Source organism: Schistocerca gregaria, chromosome 2 (assembly GCF_023897955.1).
Source record: "Schistocerca gregaria isolate iqSchGreg1 chromosome 2, iqSchGreg1.2, whole genome shotgun sequence".
NCBI classification, from domain to species: Eukaryota; Metazoa; Arthropoda; class Insecta; order Orthoptera; family Acrididae; genus Schistocerca; species Schistocerca gregaria.
Genome location: NC_064921.1, coordinates 928,034,785 through 928,057,387, shown reverse-complemented (window position 1 = coordinate 928,057,387; position 22,603 = coordinate 928,034,785). Strand labels below are relative to the sequence as shown.

The window sequence follows — 22,603 nt, the reverse complement described above, 5'->3', positions numbered from 1 at the left end:
ACAAGTACGACACAACACGTGGTTCATGCACGATGGAGCTCCTGCACATTTCAGTCGAAGTGTTCGTACGCTTTTCAACAACATATTCGGTGACCGATGGATTGGTAGATGCGGACCAATTCCATGGCCTCCACGCTCTCCTGAGCTCAACCCTCTTGACTTTCATTTATGGGGGCATTCGAAAGCTCTTGTCTACGCAACACCGGTACCAAATTAGAGACTCTTCGTGCTCGTATTGTGGACGGCTGTGATACAATACGCCATTCTCCAGGGCTGCATCAGAGCATCAGGGGTTCCATGCGACGGAGGGTAGATGCATGTATCCTCGCTAACGGAGGTCATTTTGAACACTTCCTGTAACAAAGTGTTTGAAGTCACTCTGGTACGTTTTATTGCTGTGTTTTTCCATTCCATGATTAATGTAATTTGAAGAGAAGTAATAAAATGGGCTCTTAACATGTGTGTGAGGCATGTTTCCTGAAAGTTTGCCCGTACCTTTTTGTAACACCCTGTATATGCTTCTACTCCTTACATTTGTCCTCTAGCCATTCCTGCTTAGCCATTTTGCACTTCCTATCGATTTTATTTTTTAAACGGTTGTATCCCCTTTCGCCTGTGTCATTTATTGTATTTTTATATTTTCTCCTTTCATCGATTAAATTCAATATCTCTTGTTTTACCCTACGATTTGCAGTACCCCTAGTCTTTTTACCTACTTGTTCCTCTGCTGCCTTCACTATTTCATCTCTCAAAGCTACCCATTCTTCTTCTACTGTATTCCTTTCCCCTGTTCTTGTTAATCGTTTCCTAATGCTCCCTTTGAAACTCTATACAACATCTGGGTTTTTCAGTTTATCCAGGTTCCCATCTCCTTAAATTCCTGCCGTTTTGTAGTTTCTGCTGTTTTAATCTACAGTTCATAAGCAATAAATCGTGGCCAGAGTCCACATCCGCCCCTGGAAATGTCTTACGATTTACAAGCTGGTTCCTAAATCTCTGCTACCGTTATATAATCTATCTGGTACCTTTTAGTATCTCCAGGGTTCTTCCATGTATACAACCTTCTTTCATGGTTCTTAAACCAAGTGTTAGCTATGATTAAGTTGTGCTCTGTGGAGAATTCTACTAGTCGGCTTCCTCTTTCATTCCTTACCCCAAGTCCACATTCCTTCTCTTCATTTCCTCACTATCGAATTCCAGTCCCTCGTAACGATTAAATTTCCGTCTCCCTTAACTATCTGAATGATTTCTTTTATCGCGTCATACATTTCTTCAATCTCTTCATCATCTGCGGAGCTACTTGGCATATAAACTTGTACTACGCTGTTAGCCGTGGGCTTCGTGTCTATCTTTTCTGCAGTAATGCGTTCACAACGCTATTCGTAGTAGCTTATCCGCTCTCCTAATTCTTTTATTCATTATCAAACCTACTTCTGCATTACCCCTATTTGATTTTGTATTTGTAAACCTGTATTCACCCGACCAGAAGTCCTGTTGCTTACGCCACCGATCTTCACTAATTCCCACTATATCTAACTTTAACCTATTCATTTCCCTTTTTAAATTTGGTAAGCTACCTGCCCGTTTAAGTGATCTGACGTTCCACACTCCGATCCATAAAACGTCAGTTTTGTTTCTCCTAATGACAACGTCCTCCTGAGTAGTCCCCGCACGGAGATCTTAAAGGGGACTATTTTACCTCCGGAATACTTTACCCAAGAGGTACCCAAGAGGATCCCATCGTCATTTAACCATGAAGTAGAGCTGTATGCGATCAGGCAAAGTTATGACTGTAGTTTCGCCTTGCTTTCAGCCGTTCGCAGTACCAGCACAGCAATGTCATTTTGGTTGATGTTACAAAGCCAGAACAGTCAGTCATCAAGACTGTTTACCGTGCAATTAATCAAAAGGCGCTTCCCCTCTTCAGGAACCAAACGCTTGTCTGACCTCTCAACAGATACCGGTCCATCTGTATAGCTGAAGCACGTAGCCTCCCAACCAATGGCAAGGCACATAGTTCATGGGGAGGGGGGGGGTGATATTTTTATTTACTTATAAAGAATTTCCGAATGAGCGTTGGGTGTCCATGAACCAAACGCTACGAGAGATGATTCTTGACTGCACCTGTGTTTGGGGTGAGCAGAGTCACCAACTAGGGATGCTAGCTGGCTGGTTTAAACAAGATTTACACTGAAGCGCCAAAGAAACTGGTATAGGCATGCGTGTTCAAATACAGAGATATAAACGAGCAGAATACGGCGCTGCGGCCGACAACGCCTATATAAGACAACAAGTGTCTGCCACAGTTGTTAGATCGGTTACTGCTGCTGAAATGACAGGTTATCAAGATATAAGTGAGTTTGAACGTGGTGTTATAGTCGGGCAAGAGGGATGTGACACAGCATCTACGAGATAGCGATGAAGTGAGGGCTTTTCCGTACGACCATTTCACGAGTGTACCGTGAATATCAGGACTCCGGTAAAACTTCAGATCTCCAACATCGCTGTTGCCGAGAAAAGATCCTGCAAGAACGGGGCCAAGAGGACTGAAGAGAATCGTTGAACGTGATAGAACTGCAACCCTTCCGCAAATTACTGCAGATTTCAATCCTGGGCCATCAACAAGTGTCATCGTGCGAACCATTCAATGAAACATCATCGATATGTGCTTTCGGAGCCGAAGGCCCACTGCTTTATCCTTGATGACAGCACGACACAAAGATTTACGCCTCGCATGGGCCCATCAACGCCGACATGAGACTGCTGATGACTGAAACATTTTGCCTGCTCGGTCGAGTCTCGTTTCAAATTGTATCGAGCGATGGACGTGTACAGGTATGGAGACAACCTCATGAATCCATGGACCCTTCATGTCAGCAGGGGACAGTTCAAGTCGGTGGAGCTCTGTAACGGTGTGGGGCATGTGCAGTTGAAGTGATATGGGACACCTGATACGTCTAGATACGACTCTGACAGGTGACACGTACGTAAGCATCCTGTGTGGTCAACTGTATCCATTTGTGTCCATTGTGCATTCCGACGGCCTTGGACAATCCCAGCAGGACAATGCGGTACCGCACACGTCCAGAATTGGTATAGAGTGGCTCCAGGAACAGTATTCTTTGTTTAAACACTTCCGCTGGCCACCAACTCCCCAGATATAAACATTATGAGCATATCTGGGATGTCTTTCAACGTGCTGTTCGGAAGAGATCTGCACCCTGTCGTACTCTTGCGTATTTATGGAGTGCCCTGCAGGATTCATGGTGTCAGTTCCCACCATCACTACTTCAGACTTTAGTCAACTCCATGCCTTGTCGTGTTGTGGCACTTCTGTGTGCTCGAGGGTGCCCTACACGATATTAGGCAGGTGTATCAGCTTCTTTGGCACTTCAGTGTAGATACATGTTGCAGAACTGAATTGCGAATGTTGTGTGAGGTGTCGGATGACTGACATGCAAGAACCTATCCCCAAAATAAAAGTAAGAGACATGAGGAATCAAGATGAACTCAGTCGGGGACAACGAAATTCTCCTAGATTTATAATAAATATTCAGTAGCGAAAATTAAGATAAATTAAGTGACTGCAGAAGGAGGTGTGTTTACAACCGCCGAATAAATCGATAGCCTACTGGCACCTTAAACAATTCTGCTTGAGGACTTGTTATCCAATGCTAATTGCCAAAAACTTTAAAATTTAAGGTGAAGTATGGAAATTTTTGTAGGGCTTAGTTAAATTATTCAGTACCATTAAGAAGATTAGTTATCTATCAGACAGCTCCCATCAGCAATTACAACGAAGTATAGTTAATACGACCAGTAGACAAGACTAAAAGATAGAAGACTAGGGAATTCACTCTGTTAAAAAATTATGAACGCGTATGGGTTTGTCATAAAGTGCAGATGCATGCGGTGGACAGAATCGTAACTTAGAATTTTTCTATGTGTCTATACCTATATGCTGTAAATACGCCATAAATGTTAAATTCATCATCTGTTCTTCAAACCAGGGCGCTGCCAGATGGAATGTGCTTTTGTTCATGCACATGAGGCAGCAAGTAATAATACTTAAATATATGATCCATAAGCCCACACCTACTACAGTAGTACAAGTTTATATGCCAACTAGCTCTGCAGATGATGAAGAAATTGAAGAAATGTACGATGAAATAAAAGAAATTATTCAGATAGTGAAGGGAGACGAAAATTTAATAGTAATGGGTGACTGGAATTCGAGTGTAGGAAAAGGGAGAGAAGGAAACATAGTAGGTGAATATGGATTGGGGCTAAGAAATGAAAGAGGAAGCCGCCTAGTAGAATTTTGCACGGAGCACAACTTAATCATAGCTAACACTTGGTTTAAGAATCATGAAAGAAGGTTGTATACGTGGAAGAACCCTGGAGATACTAAAAGGTATCAGATAGATTATATAATGGTAAGACAGAGATTTAGGAACCAGGTTTTAAGTTGTAAGACATTTCCAGGGGCAGATGTGGACTCTGACCACAATCTATTGGTTATGAACTGTAGATTAAAACTGAAGAAACTGCAAAAATGTGGGAAATTAAGGAGATGGGACCTGGATAAACTGAAAGAACCAGAGGTTGTACAGAGTTTCAGAGAGAGCATAAGGGAACAATTGACAGGAATAGGGGAAAGAAGTACAGTAGAAGAAGAATGGGTAGCACTGAGGGATGTAGTAGTGAAGGCAGCAGAGGATAAAGTAGGTACAAAGACGAGGGCTGCTAGAAATCCTTGGGTAACAGAAGAAATATTGAATTTAATTGATGAAAGGAGAAAATATAAAAATGCAGTAAATGAAGCAGGCAAAAAGGAATACAAACGTCTCAAAAATGAGATCGACAGGAAGTGCAAAATGGCTAAACAGGGATGGCTAGAGGACAAATGTAAGGATGTAGAAGCTTATCTCACTAGGGGTAAGATAGATACTGCCTACAGGAAAATTGAAGAGACCTTTGGAGAGAAGAGAACCACGTGTATGAATATCAAGAGCTCAGATGGCAGCCCAGTTCTAAGCAAAGAAGGGAAGGCAGAAAGGTGGAAGGAGTATATAGAAGGTTTATACAAGGGCGATGTACTTGAGAACAATATTATGGAAATGGAAGAAGATGTAGATGAAGACGAAATGGGAGATACGATACTGCGTGAAGAGTTTGACAGAGCACTGAAAGACCTGAGTCGAAACAAGGCCCCCGGAGTAGACAACATTCCATTAGAACTACTGACGGCCTTGGGAGAACCAGTCCTGACAAAACTCTACCAGCTGGTGAGCAAGATGTATGAGACAGGCGAAATACCCTCAGACTTCAAGAAGAATATAATAATTCCAATCCCAAAGAAAGCAGGTGTTGACAGATGTGAAAATTACCGAACTATCAGTTTAATAAGCCACGGCTGCAAAATACTAACGCGAATTCTTTACAGACGAATGGAAAAACTGGTAGATGCAGACCTCGGGGAGGATCAGTTTGGATTCCGTCGAAATGTTGGAACACGTGAGGCAATACTGACCTTACGACTTATCTTAGAAGAAAGATTAAGAAAAGGCAAACCTACATTTCTAGCATTTGTAGACTTAGAGAAAGCTTTTGACAATGTTGACTGGAATACTCTCTTTCAAATTCTAAAGGTGGCAGGGGTAAAATACAGGGAGCGAAAGGCTATTTATAATTTGTACAGAAACCAGATGGCAGTCATAAGAGTCGAGGGGCATGAAAGGGAAGCAGTGGTTGGGAAAGGAGTGAGACAGGGTTGTAGCCTCTCCCCGATGTTATTCAATCTGTATATTGAGCAAGCAGTAAAGGAAACAAAAGAAAAATTCGGAGTAGGTATTAAAATTCACGGAGACGAAGTAAAAACTTTGAGGTTCGCCGATGACATTGTAATTCTGTCAGAGACGGCAAAGGACTTGGAAGAGCAGTTGAACGGAATGGACAGTGTCTTGAAAGGAAGATATAAGATGAACATTAACAAAAGCAAAACGAGGATAATGGAATGTAGTCAAATTAAATCGGGTGATGCTGAGGGAATTAGATTAGGAAATGAGACACTTAAAGTAGTGAAGGAGTTTTGCTATTTAGGAAGTAAAATAACTGATGATGGTCGAAATAGAGAGGATATAAAATGTAGACTGGCAATGGCAAGGAAAGCGTTTCTGAAGAAGAGAAATTTGTTAACATCGAATATAGATTTATGTATCAGGAAGTCGTTTCTGAAAGTATTTGTTTGGAGTGTAGCCATGTATGGAAGTGAAACATGGACGATAACTAGTTTGGACAAGAAGAGTATAGAAGCTTTCGAAATGTGGTGCTACAGAAGAATACTGAAGATAAGGTGGATAGATCACGTAACTAATGAGGAGGTATTGAATAGGATTGGGGAGAAGAGAAGTTTGTGGCACAACTTGACTAGAAGAAGGGATCGGTTGGTAGGACATGTTTTGAGGCATCAAGGGATCACAAATTTAGCATTGGAGGGCAGCGTGGAGGGTAAAAATCGTAGAGGGAGACCGAGAGATGAGTACACTAAGTAGATTCAGAAGGATGTAGGTTGCAGTAGGTACTGGGAGATGAAGCAGCTTGCACAGGATAGAGTAGCATGGAGAGCTGCATCAAACCAGTCTCAGGTCTGATGACAACAACAACAACAAGAATTGATGGGTTGTCTTCTAAGTAGGTGTAAGAGCAATGGGAGGTTTAATAACAGTAAGAACCGAAAGAGAGATACTAATGGTCATCTGGTACATGGTTCAGTACAGTTTGATACCAGTTCAGAAAGTAATGAATATTTCAAATATGATTACAATGAAAAGAACTTCTGCAGTTTGGTAAATTTGTCAAAGAGTGCTCAAGCACTTTGGTTTGGAACCATGAAGCTGAAATAGGCCTCAAATGGATCTCTAAAAATTCAAAAAGAAAAATTAAAAATCTATTACATCTTTGCCGATTAGGTACCATAAAGCAGCAAAATCAACAGGTTTGCGAGTCCCTCACGTGATCAGAGGCATCACAACTGCAAATAGGTGACCTAGTTGATAAATATAACAGCCAGAAAAGACTGCACATTGCAGCCCAAAGAAAAGAGTTTATTTTTCACCTTGTTTAATGGACCTCATAACTGCAAAAATCAACAGAGTTTCAGAAACTGTCAACTGTAAGTCAGCAAGCCATGTAATCTCTTTGGAATGAAACCCTAATATGTCATCAACATATTTTAAAAACTGAAAATCTGTTGTTTACTTATGCATTCTAAGAAAAAAGTAAATTAATTGTCACTGATACTTTAAAATTATATGTATATTCAATAAAATTAATTCATTCCAGGCGCTAATTATTTTGTAAACACAGTTCTCTGCAATTTTTTGATTCTGCTAGAAAGTGTTTAAGTTATACAGTAGATACGATCCTTTAACATTATACCTTCACAGCATATGTCTGATTAGGGATAAATAATATTTATTATTAATTGGTTAACGACATAAAATCTTATGTTTCTCTGCATACTACTTTTGTAAAGAGTGTACGTTTATAATAAGAATTAGTATGTAGAGAAATGTTTATCTGTGTACATATTATTAAAATTAAGCAATTTAAAGTGCTGTCTCCTAAGCTGTAAGACGTTTTAGTAACAGATTTCACATTTTCAGTTTCCATGGAGCAATATTCACTTTGTCATGGGAAAAGTTCGGGAAGCATTGAAACCTGTGTACAAGGACTTCGTATGTAAACACCTAATTTCCAAAGAGGACAGCGCACAGTCTCGATTAATAACGTTTAATGAACTGAGGTAGGTTTTTTTAAGTCTTCGGTGACATAATTTATACGATTTTCATTGGATGTAATGTTGGCTTACTACAACATACTTCTTAAGATGAGTCATCACAGAAAAAAAAAAAATTACAAAGCATTATGTTGCCATAAGTAATGAGCTTGTTATGTTTGCTGTAACAAAGTACTGGAACCTGATATCACTGTATACCATGTCCCACATTAGTTGAATGGCTTTCGAATCAGCCTAATTGAATAGAAAATTAATTGGTGAACTCTGGAAGAATAATGTGAGACTTAGAACATTAACAACAGTAACACTCTTAAAAAAACTCAACATCAGAAATAATGTCCCCAGAGAATCCAACTCATGGGATATAGAACAGTGCGCCAGTAATAAGTCATTAAGGGATACACAGAAACTAGGTGGTACCATCTCTTGCATTACCAAAAGGGTCAGTGTTGCCACAAGCTTACTGTGTAAAAGGCCACCAAACCAAGTGGAAACTTTAAAGCAAGTGTCATTATGGCCCTTCGACCTTAAAGGAGGTAACATCATCAGCTGAGTAAGTTTGAACATGGCAGAATAATTTATTCAGTGAATATTTTGAAGTTGATTTCAAACTAATTTGCCAATGAGATAAAGGCTTGAAACTTCCAACATAGCTAGGAACTCGACGACAATGCAGTATTATCTCGCTTTCTTGTCTGGTGCGTGGTGGAGGGTAGTATGATTTTCTTTCTGTCTGTTCAGTACAAATTTTGCAATTAATTTTAAGCCAACTTCCCAATGAGTTACAGACATGAAACTTTCAACATAGCTAATAAAAGTTCACAAGCACAAATTTTCACTAATGTCTGAATCGGGTTGGGGATCTTTAAGGGGGTAGGAGAAATTATTTTAATTTTTAGTAAATTTAAAAAATGTTAAAACGGTATTTAAATAATTATTTTTTGTACAGTGGCCTTTTGGTTACAATATATAATACTTTTCGACATCATTTTTTTTATTTAGTAGCAACATGGTCAGAGGTATTTTGATAATAATTACTAGAAACACATACATCTATTTACTCTATGACAAACAGTCCATAATATTCTGTATACGAACGCACATTTTCACTTTATTTAATCAAGTAAATACGTCCACTGTTTCTGTCTCTATCATCTGAGTGAATAGTGTGAGTATGAAAGGGTTCTCAGTGCCATTCTCAAAATTTACCTGTTTGGCACCATGGGGCGACAGACCGACTTTCAGTTCTGATACAGTGTACTACATCCACGTCTATATCTTCATGAGTACTCCACGAGCCACCTGGCAGTGTGTTGCGGAGGGTACTTCTGGCGCCAATAACCCCCTTCCCTTTTCGACTCGCGAATGGCGCGTGGTAAGAATGATTGTCGGTAAGCCGCTGTATCAACTTTAATTTCTTGAATTTTCTCATCGTGGTCATTTCGTGATACGTATTTGGGAGGAAATAATATGTTATCCGACTCTTCCCAGAAAGCACTGACTCGAAATTTCAACTGCAAACATCTCTTTAATGCACAACACCTCTCTTTTAGCGTCTCGCTCCGACTAAACGATTCAGTGACGAAACACGCCACTCTTCAATGGATCTTCTCTACTCATCTATCAGTCCTACCTGCTTACGATTCCAGACAGATAAGCAATACACAAGAATCGATCGAACAATTGCCCAGTGTGCTACTTCCTTCGTGGATGAGTTACGTTTCCTTAGGAGTCTTCCTGTGAATGTCAGTCTGTCATCCGCTTTTCCTGCTATTTGCTTTATGTGGTCATTCCACTTAAGGTCGCTGTGGTTAGTCACTCTTAGATATTTTACAGTAGATACTGTTTACAGCAATTTTCCATCAACAGTGTCGTTGTGCAGTAGTGGATTTCTTTTCCTATGTATGCACAGTGTGTTACATTTATTGTCGTTCAGGGTCAACTGCCAAGGCCTGCCCCATTTACCAATCCTTTGCTGCTAATTTTGATAAAATCGAGACTGTCTGGCGTTGTTACTTTCTTACAGGCAATCATATCATCTGCGAACAGTCGTAAAGAACTTCCGACGCTCTCTACTAGATCATTTATATGCGATGTAAACAGTAACGGTACTATCATACTTCCTTCGGGTACATTAGGAATACCATTTACATCTGTCTCTTTTCTTCTCTGTCAGCAAGAAAGTCTTGAACGCAGTCGCAAATCTGGTCCGGTATTCGGTAAGTTAATATTTTATTCACTAAACGGCTGTGCAGGAGCTTGTCAGATGCCATCTTGTAGTCATGGAACACGGCTTGCCTGAAACGTATTCTGACATATAATTCGGTCATTATGTTCTATAAAAGCTGTTATATCAAGTAACGTCATTGCAAGTTTCAAGCCCAAAGACTTAAGCGTAATGGGTTCTTTTCCGGCTGAATATTATGTAAAAATCAACACCTACTTCATTCAGGCACCGTTTATAATGTATATGTTTTACAGATTTTTTGTTGGTATCAGGTAATGCAGCACACTTTCTAAACAGATGAGAAGTATTTTAAATATTTTAACCTTATTACGGTTTTTAAAAACTACAAAGAAATTGATGCAATTTTTTCCAAAATGCTTCCTCAAATTGAGGTACTATTTAATCTAATGTTATACATTTGAAGGAGACCAAATTTTTATCAGATGTGCATGACATGATGGCTTAGGTACTAGATCTATTTAACCACACCTATTATGTATATTACAAGGATAAAAAAGATCACATCTTACATTTTAATTTTTATAATTTTTTCCTAATCAAAATGTTATTTTTTCTATAATTTAGTTGATTCTGCAATAAAACTTGGGTCTGCTACGTAAGTATGGACTATTGCAAGTTACAGAAAAAATTAGATCAATGCTTTATAAACTTTAGGAAATATTTCTACCTGAATTCTGGAAAATACAACCTTGACACACTATCTGGCCTGTCTCAATCCTCCTGTGCTAAGTTGCCTGTGATATGTTGGCAGCTCTCTAGATTTGATGTCAAGTCTAGCCGGCCGCGGTGGTCTCGCGGTTCTAGGCGCGCAGTCCGGAACCGTGCGAGTGCTACGGTCGCAGGTTCGAATCCTGCCTCGGGCATGGATGTGTGTGATGTCCTTAGGTTAGTTAGGTTTAAGTAGTTCTAAGTTCTAGGGGACTGATGACCACAGCAGTTGAGTCCCATAGTGCTCAGAGCCATTTGAACCATTTTGTCAAGTCTATGTTGTATGTCATGGATCCTTTCCCTTACCTGGGTGGTACTGGCATGATGCTTGATCCTCTTTGCTGCGCTTGATGTGATATCATGTTTAATTTTGGCGAATACGTGCATCATGTCTCCTTCTCTGCATCTGAGTTGGAAGTTGAACGAGCTCACCACAATCTCTTTGGGCTGTTGCAGCTTGTCCATCAGTTTCATCTTTAGCCACATTACCTCCCCATAGAGCCTTGTGATGTAATCTCTTACAAGGAATCCCTTGAGCACGAGGTCACAATTTCAAGCTCATGTGGAAGTGTTTTGCTAACAACTGTGACATGAAAAATATTAGCTGGTGATGACTCATTATGAGCATCCGAAGTGCAACAGAAAATAATTGTTTGTGAGGTGCAGACATCAGCCTTCTACCGGATGTGTGTATTACAATACACAAAATAAATATCTTCGAGATTCAAGAAATGTTCAAAACAAACCATTAACTTACACCATGAACATCGCATGAAAAATGGCGCGACACAGTGCTCGCAAAGGTTCGTACCATCAAGACGAAAGGTGAACTCTTTGAGAGTTAGAAACCATGCAGGACGTCCAGCTAGGTATCCACTCTTAAATAATGCATGTAGAATCATAGTATTTCAACGAAGTGATGAGAATTGATGGAATGTGATGGCATGCAGGCACAGTCTGTCGTGGAGCTTATCGTGAAACTGGTTATCCTTTACGGCGTAGCTGCAGCTAGTGCGGTAATATGTTTTATAGGCAAGGGAAAAACTAACATCAAGAGTCTGAATTCGTCCAGTGGTTCCAAGTAGTATGAACTGCAATATCACACACTTTCCAGGAGGGATAGTTTTCTCTAAAGGACTATGATTTTTATAGGCAGACCAGGATTCATTCCTGGTGCGCAAAATCAAGTACTTTGACCAGCTATTGGCCAAAAGTATTGGCTCATAATATAGTTATAGTTCTCTTACGTCCATTTTCCACTCTTGCAAAAATCAAGTTCCTTACTGAACAGTGGGATAAGTTTGTTTACCTCCTCGACAAATTTCCCGGACCTATCCTGTAATTTGCTGTGCATTGTCAAGCTGACACTTTGTTTGAAACTTCGGCATCTTTCGTCTTCCAGTTCAGTTGCACTGTTTGAATTCACACAACCATCCACTGCTTCCCTTGAAATCACTGTAACCTGGGTAGCGCGCAATTTGATGTGCTTAACGTAATATATCACTGTCATGCACATCCTGTAAGTTGTATCAAGGATCCTTGAAATGTGCAAACGCCAGTTTTTGTAAATGTGTGTCTTTTCCTCCCTTGAATATCAGTAGTTTTTCTTATGCTCTACACGGTTATATTGCTTCAGACTTATTCGAAATCTGTTCATAATTGTTTTTTTCACCATGCTCCGGATGACATCCCATGTCCGGAATTTTGTTTAGTACTCGCTCCTTGGGAAACGATTGTCCTTTACTATGTTTCATAAGAGACGGGATTTGTGGCTCCGTGTCCAACAAGGGTGATGGATTACATGGCGCGACACATATTTCAATATCGCTTTTATTTGTTAAGCATACATCGTCACTATTGTGCTGCATGCTGTCGAGTGTATACCATACCATACATTCCACTGACTTACCTTACAGAAACGCTAATATTTCATTTGCCCCTTCTTTGTGGCTCTGCAAAATTCCTTGTGTTCCTTTCTGACGAAGTGTCAACTGCGGCAACTGTTGTCGTAGACATAATACAAAGTTTGCTTTGTTTATCGTTGCCGTTGCTCTGCTTTGTAACAACACCACTACGACTGCAGTAGTGTTGCGAGTTACTCGTCGACTAAGCAGTTCAACTACGGCCTGTTGCGTCAAGCTGTTCTCACCACTGGACACCTCCAGTTCTGCCTCCCTGTTACCATTAACAGCCAATGTTGTGGTTGCACAGTAGACAATATCAGGGGCGTCGAATGCTATAAACGACGTTGGCCTTTTGCGAGTTCGCTCTCAAGGTGTTCCGTGTGAGTCAGATTTCAGGGAGTGGTGGCAGGGAGCGCTTGTAGTCCAGAGCTGCTGGACGTGTAGCTCAATGGGCGCACGCCATTGGGTCTCCCGGATTCCGCACCACCGCTTTCGGAGTTTGACGGAAACTAGCAATTCTGTTGCCAACTTTGACTCCCATGGGGTAGTATTCATATGTTATACAACAACAGGTCTACCTTGGGACACATATTCTATTCAAATTTAAGAATGTTGCAATCGAAAAAAACTATTTAATAGTCTATGTGCTACTGTACATCAATAATCATGGTAAAAGACGTTCTCCTGTTTTAAAGTATAATATGGTGCATGAGCAATGAAGTATGGCTTATGTTATGTAAAAAATGTAAATGTCGTGTGACTAGGGCCTCCCGCTGTGTAGACCGTTCGCCGGGTGCAAGTTTTCGATTTGACGCCACTTTGGCAACTTGCACGTCGATGGGGATGAAACTATGATGATTAGGACAACACTCACCTAGTTCCTGAGCAGAGAAAATCTCCGACCCAGCCGGGAACCGAACCCGGGCCCTTAGGATTGACATTCTGTCGCGCTGACCACGCAGCTACCGGGGGCAGACTATGTTATATAAATAGTTTCAAAAATAAAAACAAATCTGTACCTGAAGAATAAAAAATAGCTTTAATATACTATACAGCATTTCAATGCGTAAAATGTGAAACTCATACAAATTCTGAACAAAATACAACCTCATGTCGAACAGCAGTAAAAGCTGTAGAAAACTGTGGAAATGCTTATGGCGGTCTATAGTGTGCATTCCTTCATGTGATTTTAAAATCAGTCACCAGACTGAAAAACCGACCAAGAGACATCATGCGGTCCTAGGTACACTATCGTCTAGGAACAACGCTCTCGCCTACTAAGCGGAAGAAATGTTGACTAACTTACATCTTTAAAAAAGCTTGTATATTTAATGATGATCAAACATCTGGAGAAACTAAATATTACTGTGACAGAAGTAAGGCGCAGGAAAAGTAATTTCTGCTAGTCATCTAAGAAAAAGTTACATATTACAAGACATTATAAGACTGATATAGCTACCAAATAACTACACTTACAAGGAGATCGTATGAACTTCCCTTACTATCATGGTTCATACTGAGAGGACACCATTAGGCATTCAACTTGTTGGCGCAACTCTCAACGTTTTTTTAGAAAATCACACCTGCGTCTAAGGATATATAAGAAAATCAGAATGATTACATATCTAAAAGCTCAACAGATCTAAACCCACAACAGATCGTGAAAAAAAAAAAGAAAATAAATCACACACAGGATTCGAAACACTGTCTTACACACGAGAAAAATGGCTGGAATTTTTGGTGAATTATCGTTGTTCTGGTGTGGAGATTCTCTAAAGCCAAAATGGCGGTGGGGAGGTCAGCAACCCACCTGTCCTAAACAGAGGAGGCTGGTCTGCTTGAACTGAACAGTCAATCAAAGAAGACATCATGTGACCTTCTGTAAATACTTTACTCTGTCCCAATCTTGTCTGAACCAGTTTGTAAAGACTCTTACGACCTCCCCCCCCCACTCAAAGGATGTATAACCCCTCCCCCCCCCCCCATACATACACACATACATACACACAAAGGATGTCTTGTGACTCTCTTACGACATGGAACTTCCTGTGAATGGAGCATTCTGATTGAGTCTTACTGAATTTACTCATCAAACTGCTGCTGCTGGCAGTGACAGACACAGAAAAAGCTCAAGGAGGGGGCGCTAAAGATATCTTGAGCTACCTTCACTTTTGGCATAGTAAAAAATAATCAAGTCACACGCAAAGTTTAAGAAAGTTTTATTTAAACTGATTATACACACGTACAAGACAATGCCACCTTATGATATAAAAAAGTTACAATTTTGGTCTTCTTCCTTAAATGGTGTATTCTGTGCGCCTTTTCTTCCTGGCAGATTGGTCAATTACATTGTCAATAGGACAATCAATGTCAGGGTATGTATTGAACAGAGCTAAGCCATTAAGTCGATCGTCCTTCATTGTCGATCTCAGCTATGTCGTTGTACGCCGTAATGTTGAAAAACTCCTTTCTACTGCAGGTAGACAAAAAAAATGGTTCAAATGGCTCTGAGTACTATGGGACTTAACTTCTGAGGTCATCAGTCCCCTAGAACTTAGAACTACTTAAACCTAACTAACCTAAGGACATCACACGCATCCATGCCCGAGGCAGGATTCGAACCTGCGACCGTAGCGGTCGCGCTGTTCCAGACACTAGCGCCTAGAACCGCTCGGCCACCGCGGCCGGCCGCAGGTAGACAAGCAAATATTTTGTACAGCGTGTGCAAAGCATGACAAACATACAACGCATGATTAACAGAATCACGATAATTAAGGCGTTGATGCTTGTTTGCTTGTATTGAAGAATCGATTGAAGAGTCGATTTTGTTCCTTTCTAGTGCATTCGATATAGGGCTTATATAGTAACAATGCGTTTCTAGGAATCTTCTCAAAAGTCAGTATTTTATTCATTCTTCAGTCTTAATATTTCTGCTTCTGAATGTAAAATAGCTTCTTATTCGGCGAATAGTCCGCATTTATAACGCTATATATCGAAGGCTCTCTGTACAAGAAAACAGTAGAAGATTCGCGACTTTTCTTGAACAAATGCCAGACAGAATGACGTATAGAGATCACGAGAATGACCGTGTCTTTTCTCTTGTGGTATGTGTTAGCTATCTGTGTGCCAGTTAGAAAGTATGAGAATGGTATGAGTTAGCTATCTATTTGCCAGTCATAAAGTCTAAAATATTCGATAACTAGATTCAGTTGAGTCTACTGACGAAAGAAACGAACAAATAGCGTGCGGGCTGACTGGCGGGGGCGGTGGGGGGGGGGGGGGCAATAAACGACCTGTAGCAGCATCTCCCTGTTTTCACAATGCATCACCAGTCTCTCATTAAGTCATACCTCATTAAAACCTCTCGCAGCGAATCACTTCATTTACTTTCTATCATCCTTTAATGTAAATACATCTCAACTTAGAGGCAGATCGTTCTCTTTTTCCAGGAAAGCATCAAAGACAGCAGTCAGCTTGCATGTATCACTATTAACTCAATAGACATGGAACTGCATTAAAGGATGATAGAAAGTAGATGGAGTGATCGGCTGAGAGGGGTTGTAACAGGGCATGATTTACTGGTAGATTGTGATGCAATCTAGGAGATGTTGCTGCAGGTTATTTATCATGCATTTAACCATTTTTCTTCTGTTCCTCGGGGTGCATCAGTTGTGTGCTAAAACTTGCGATCGACTTGTATACAATTGCGTGTTCTGTGTGTGGCTTAGCGCTTTCTACCTGTAATTGTTAACAGTAAACATCCCCACACCAATGGGACCGATGACCTTTGTATTCTGGTCCCTTCAATCCCCCACAAACAAACCAAACACCCAAACCACTGTCAGCAGAGCGGTACCAATGCGTGTGTGATGAATCCTGTTCAGCAACGGAAAACCCATTTCAAAACGTCCTCTAGATGAACGAACATGTACGTGAAGCACTCCATTTCTCTGTCATATCTTTCATGTATCACTATTACCTCTATAGACATACAGTAAAATGTTGTTAAAAGCATACAGTATTTGTTAGCTGACACCGTATGATTGTGAACCAACTGCTGAAAAAAAAATTAGTCGCCATGCAAAGTGGTGGCTCTCATGATCAGTTTAATTTATTGGCATATCAATTTGATATTAATGATGTGCCACCTGCAGGTACAAGCGATGGGGTACCACAGATATGATTCTTGAGTTGGAGTGGTAATAAGGCCTTTTTTATTGTGATGATATCTTTCAACAAAATTTCAGAGTCTCACCTACACAGGGTGAGATGACCACCATAATAAAATCAGATATATTACCGAATTTATGAAGTGATATGTAGTATAAACTTGATATTTACAACTTCTCTGTGCTGTTACCTTAAGAGACTTCATATGCGGTCAAGCGTTTGTATACATCAAGGGAGGTCATAAGTGAGGAGGCATCCTGTGACAAAGGTCTTAGCACTCAGTCATGAGCCAAAAATGAGTTTAATATTGTAGTCCTGCGATACATGACGTAACAGATATTAAGCTGATTAGGACAGATTTCTTTCTACCTGATGAGAAAATACTTAGAGGAAATGTAGCCTATGTCACATTGCTACAGGATGTTTGCAAAGAGTAACGATTCTTTAGCGATGTGAAAATGCGTGCACACCCCAGTTTCTTCTGTCTTCGAAAATAACTTGTATTAAAGGGAGAAATCCACATTTTGCATGAGAATTTCGAGGTGTATAGTCAACAACATCGCTGTCTTGGGTTGAATAAAGTGGATGTTTTTAAATTGGAGTCTTCGACAGGGTAGAATTGGTTAGAACTACTGTATATATTCAATGTCCAGCTGTATGTTTTGCAGTGTATCGCGGCTGGCGGCATGGGAGGTCATGAGGAGTCGGCGACCAGAAGTAACAGATTAGCTCAGCCTGTGACGGGCAGTTGGGCACAAAGAATGAGCTGACCTGTCTACTCTTGCCTGTGGCAGCAGGGGCTAGTGAAGTTACCAGTGTGCTGCATGAGCGGCGATAGAAGTAGACGTGTGTGTTGCGTGAGAAGATTCAAAATGACGAGTGTTTGCGCTGGACGATTATTCCATCCATCTAAATTGACGAACTAACTGCTTGGAGACAGTCTCTCTCCAATCCCTGAGCGTTCGGTACAGCGGGTGCGTGGATGTTGTGGTATGGGCGTGCTGCTACTGTCATACCCGATATTTGTGAGGCTCTCTCCTCGACTGTGCTCGCGAGACGATGCGATGCCCTGCTGGTGGCAGATGGCGCGACCACCGCTCCAGGCAGTCGGTGGACGGCACACTCTTCACGATCGCGACTTTATGTGATCAGCTGGATTTTGTTCGCCTGATATTTAGAGGGAACGTTGTGGAGGAGGAGGGTGTTTGCTTTCTCAGATGTTGGTGCATACATGACCTCGGATATATTTAGTTCTACGTGCTATTTGTGGCGAAAATTTCATTGCTTGAGTTACATAATGTTTTTGTGTGATACTCAAACGCCGAAAATATTTTTTACTACGAAGAAGGATCATTGTAAGGTGGAGGTGAATGTTTTAAGCGATCTATTTGACTTCTGTAAATTGGTAAACAATTAATTTGATAGAGTAGTGCAAATGGATTATTTAACTATTTTTGATATCATTGAGTCAGCTCTCCTTTGTCTCCAGCATTAGACAACAGGATCACACTATTCTGAGGAGAATGCATGTTTCGAGATGTCGGTTCAGGCACACAAACAGAGAGTGGCCTCTTGAGAGAGACAGAGACAGAGACAAGAAGCAAGTCTGGAATTTCCCGATCAACACAATGCCGTCACTTAATGTTTTCTTTGGGGGGGGGGGGGGGGGGCATGAGATCAAAGGAGGCCGATATGCGGTCCGTGGTCGATGATCTTTAGAAACGTGATCCTTAATTAGCACATTGAGCGGTTTTTATCTTCGTGGTAGGGCCCTGACGGTAGACACGCGAGGGACCCCAAACAGTGGCTACTATACTGCACATCATTCCATTCATGATCTGTAGACCATTTTCTCAGGGTTTATTTTTCAGTGCAATATGTCTGCTGTATGTTTATTCAGCTGTACAAAATAGTTTGGCGCTGAAATTCTCATAATTTTTGTGTCTGCAGAAAGTACTTCCACACCAGCAGCAGCAATTTGGTAGGTGTATTCGGTAAGAACCAATTAGAATGCTACAATCTCAGGAACTTCCATGATGTCAGAGAGTCACAAGACATCCTTTGTGGGAGGGCATAGGAGTCTCCAGAGACTGCTTCGACAAGATGGGGGCAGAGCAATGATGCATCTACAGGAAGTTTAGTGACGTCAGAGACAGGTAGAATGCTGTCCTCCCCTCCCCGCCAACTGCCATTGTGGCTTTAGAGCATCTCCAGACCAGCATATATGTGGGACATCTAAAATTCACCGAAATTTCCATTTTTCTCCTCTGCAGGACAGCATTTGGAATTCTGTTCTTTTTTCTTTGTTTCGCCTTCTGTTGTGGCTTTCGAAACATGCCATGATTTTTTAAATATGTAATGCTTCTGATTTTCATGTCTATGCTTAGATACCAGTATTTATTTATTTATTTATACGTGTCCAGAACAAAACATATTAAATATAACTTATAGTGAGCTTCGAAAAGTGGGGAAAATAAAAAATAAGTGCCTCAACATCCCTGACTGCAGCAACTTGTATATAGTAAGCCCACTCTGCGTTTCCATGTGCGATCAGAAAAAAAGAGCAACACAATTGCTTAAATATTCCTTACTGCCTACTCATCCACAAACTGTTTGAATAAACAGTATTCCATACACTGCAGACAATTTCCTGACAAATTCTTTATCTAAATAAATAAACTATATTTCAAACACTGCCTTGTTTCCCATAAATTGTTTAAATAAACAACATTCCACAAATTGCCTAGTCTACTAGAATTTGTTTAAACAATACTCCATACCTGTAATCGATTTCCTAGCAAATGGCTAATGAGCTGAGCCTTTTTGCCGCCAATTTCTAGGTGAGTAATTGATGGGGATGGGCTGGGTGTTTCCCAGAAAGGGAGGAGTTATGTAATTGATCAATATAATTAATTAGTCACTTAATTTGATATCAAGTGTGCTTCTGTCAGTGAGGGTAATTCTCAGAGGGGTGCAGGGAGGAGGAGGGGGAGGGGGGAGGAGTGGAAGGGGAGGATGGGGGGGAGGGGTTTCTTAGAAGGACAGATTAGTCATAATTCACTTAGCAGAACAATATGTTAAGGATCTGTCAATCAAAAGAGAACAATAGGTGTGGCCCAGAATGTATGTTTGCCCCTGATGCATGCACTCCAAACTAGCAAAATGCGCTCTTAGCACCCTTACCTTACTACTTTCGAGTCTTGCGCCTGGCAGGTTGTCCTATTTTTCGTTATGTTAAACACTTATGTGTTTAGAAGTAGGATTTACTATCTTATTTAGATGTCTCACGACCTTCTCTGGTTTATTGCAAAGTACATTACCTACAATTTTGCATCACAGGTAAATGAGTATTAGCTTCCAAATTTCGTTGTTACCAATAAGCGACCTCCTTTTCCTTACTAAATAGCGTCTGTAAACGAAAAGGGAAAGAACAAAAGAAAAAAAACACAAAATAAGAACAGACTTTACTTGGTTACAGCGAGGATAATAATATTGTAGCCTTTATGTTTACAAAAGGCTACATTTAAACCAGGTGTTCGAAAATTGTATCGTTTGCTTGAATACAAGTATTGCATCACTCAATCATCCCTTCACACCCATGCGCAACCGCTTCATGTGCGGCGAGGTACGTCATCTGGTGACATCACATTTCTTATCCTCTTATCCGTTTTCGGTGTATTTCCCGACAATTGCGACCCCATGTGTCTTATATTAAATTAATTGTCTCAACGTCATCTACGTGGCTTCGAGGGTCTTTAAAAGTTAATAAGAACCATCCTGTATGTATCACACATTCGCTAGGATTCGTGGGGTCTGTAGCCCCACGAGTAAGCATTTCGTTTCGTAAGAATAAGGTCGGTGGATCGAATGTCGCTGCCGGTACTTTTTTTTTCATTCCCACGTACTCAGTTAACAGATGCGCGGGATAAACCATGAAATTGTGTGATGACCGACGACAATCGTTTATTAATGTAAACCAAGTCTGCTTTTCATTAGACCCTCTGTGTACTGATGTAAGCTGTCGCCAGCACACCAGTTGGCAAAGATGTAGCACGAAATCGATAGTAGGCGCACGTACAAGTTCGACTATCACAAGACAGGTCACAGAGAGTGTCTCACAAGCAGCCAACGTCCTCTTAACAGCAAGTATTCAGGCCGCCGCCACTGACCAGAGGAGCTTAGTCACTAGTCCCTCAGTCACTAACTCGCACCCCAGTTGTCATCTGTCAGTTCACATCACTGGCTACAACAGTAAATACCATCAGATTATAGTAAGATTATCGAGATTGTCTGCAAGAGGATTATTGCTGACGAGCTTGTACCACAACACATGGACTCTATTCCAGTTAAGTACAATCGCCAGTTCCTGTAAATAAAAAACCATATTGATCCACATGTGCATTTGTGTTTTAGAAGGAGGATACTGGCCTGAAATAATAACATCCTCTTCCTTGCGTCCTTGGTACAAGACTCTTCAGTGGCGACGAGTACACTACAGTGGCGCCAGGGACACTACACTCTGAAAAAAACCATACAGATGCAAAAATTCGGCGTTCGTTGAGAAAAGTTTGTGAATGTAAACCAAGTCCGTTTTTCAATAGACACACTGAAAAAAAACCATACACATGCAATAATTCGGCATGCATTACAAGTGCTGTATGTTGCAATAATTGTTTTTTATGTTTCTGAGATCATTATCATCATGATTCGTGCAGTGCTCCATAGGTTACACATTATACTTGTCACAAATGTAGGTAAAATAATATGAATAAAATAATAACACTTATTTGAGTGGAAATTTGGGTGTCCTTTCTTTCGAATCTCCTTACGACGTATTGATCATTTGCTTGGTCATAATAAATCTGTTTCTAGAATTACGTGCGAATGGAAAAAAACGAAGTGTCGGTAGGTAGATTTGATCCAAAGACCTTGCACTTCTGAAACTAAGCGCTAACTCGGTCAGCTGAGAACTCTTTAAAACACTAGCAACGTTTTCAAACTTGATTTTCTCGAAAATGTTTGAGAGTTGGCTCTTCCTCATTGCATATGTTGAAAGTCCTTAGTCACGCCCTACACATCCTATCAATATGAATCAAATTGGTGAGGGGAAGTTCGTACGGTTCCGTTGTTAGTATCGTATAAATGGAAATTTCTGAAACTTCTTAATTAACACATATAGGAACTCTGACACACTGTCTCAGTCAGGTGATACTATGAAATATTTCCTATGATCTATTTTTAGAGCATCTGTTCTATAATCTCACGTGAGTTAAAATAATTTTTAACATAAATATTTGTATGCTTGTAGTTTTTAGTAAGGTCTTAACTTTTTATATTTCTTTTTCAACAGAAGCGCTATTAAGGAAGTACTGGGTGATACCATCAAAGAACATGAAATAATAACTCTGGCGCGTCATTACGGCGTGCGATGTAAACGAGAAAAAATATCAAAAGATCAATTAAGGTAAGCTCATCTGCTTGTTACTACGCTCAGTATGTTCTTAACTTTCCGACAGACGGAAAATTACATGTGACTCCTGTTGCTGCGAATGTTATTTTCCTCACAGAATGGCGTGCATACTGTTCGTCGTATGATGAATAAGAATATCAAGTTCCGTATCTGTCCAGATTATCCTCGTTTTTTATTTTCTTTGTGTTGTAAAACAGACTTTGAGCTATTCCGTCCAACAAGGAATCATTCTGCACTTTAGAGAAGTTATTATGCTATCTTTGAAACATGAACCACCATATTTACCATTACTTATATTTATT

At 40.5% G+C, this 22,603-nt stretch overlaps 1 protein-coding gene across 2 annotated transcripts in view; it reads left to right on the top strand.

The window, feature by feature from the left end:
* The window catches only part of LOC126335356 (EF-hand domain-containing family member C2-like), a 245,877-nt gene that overhangs the window by 194,932 nt on the left and 28,342 nt on the right, over positions 1 to 22,603 (top strand). For both annotated transcript variants that reach the window (XM_049998543.1, XM_049998544.1), the window contains exons 10-11: positions 7,668 to 7,807; positions 22,182 to 22,295. In XM_049998543.1, the coding sequence (XP_049854500.1) occupies positions 7,668 to 7,807; positions 22,182 to 22,295 (254 nt within the window). The remainder of the gene's footprint in view (positions 1 to 7,667; positions 7,808 to 22,181; positions 22,296 to 22,603) is intronic.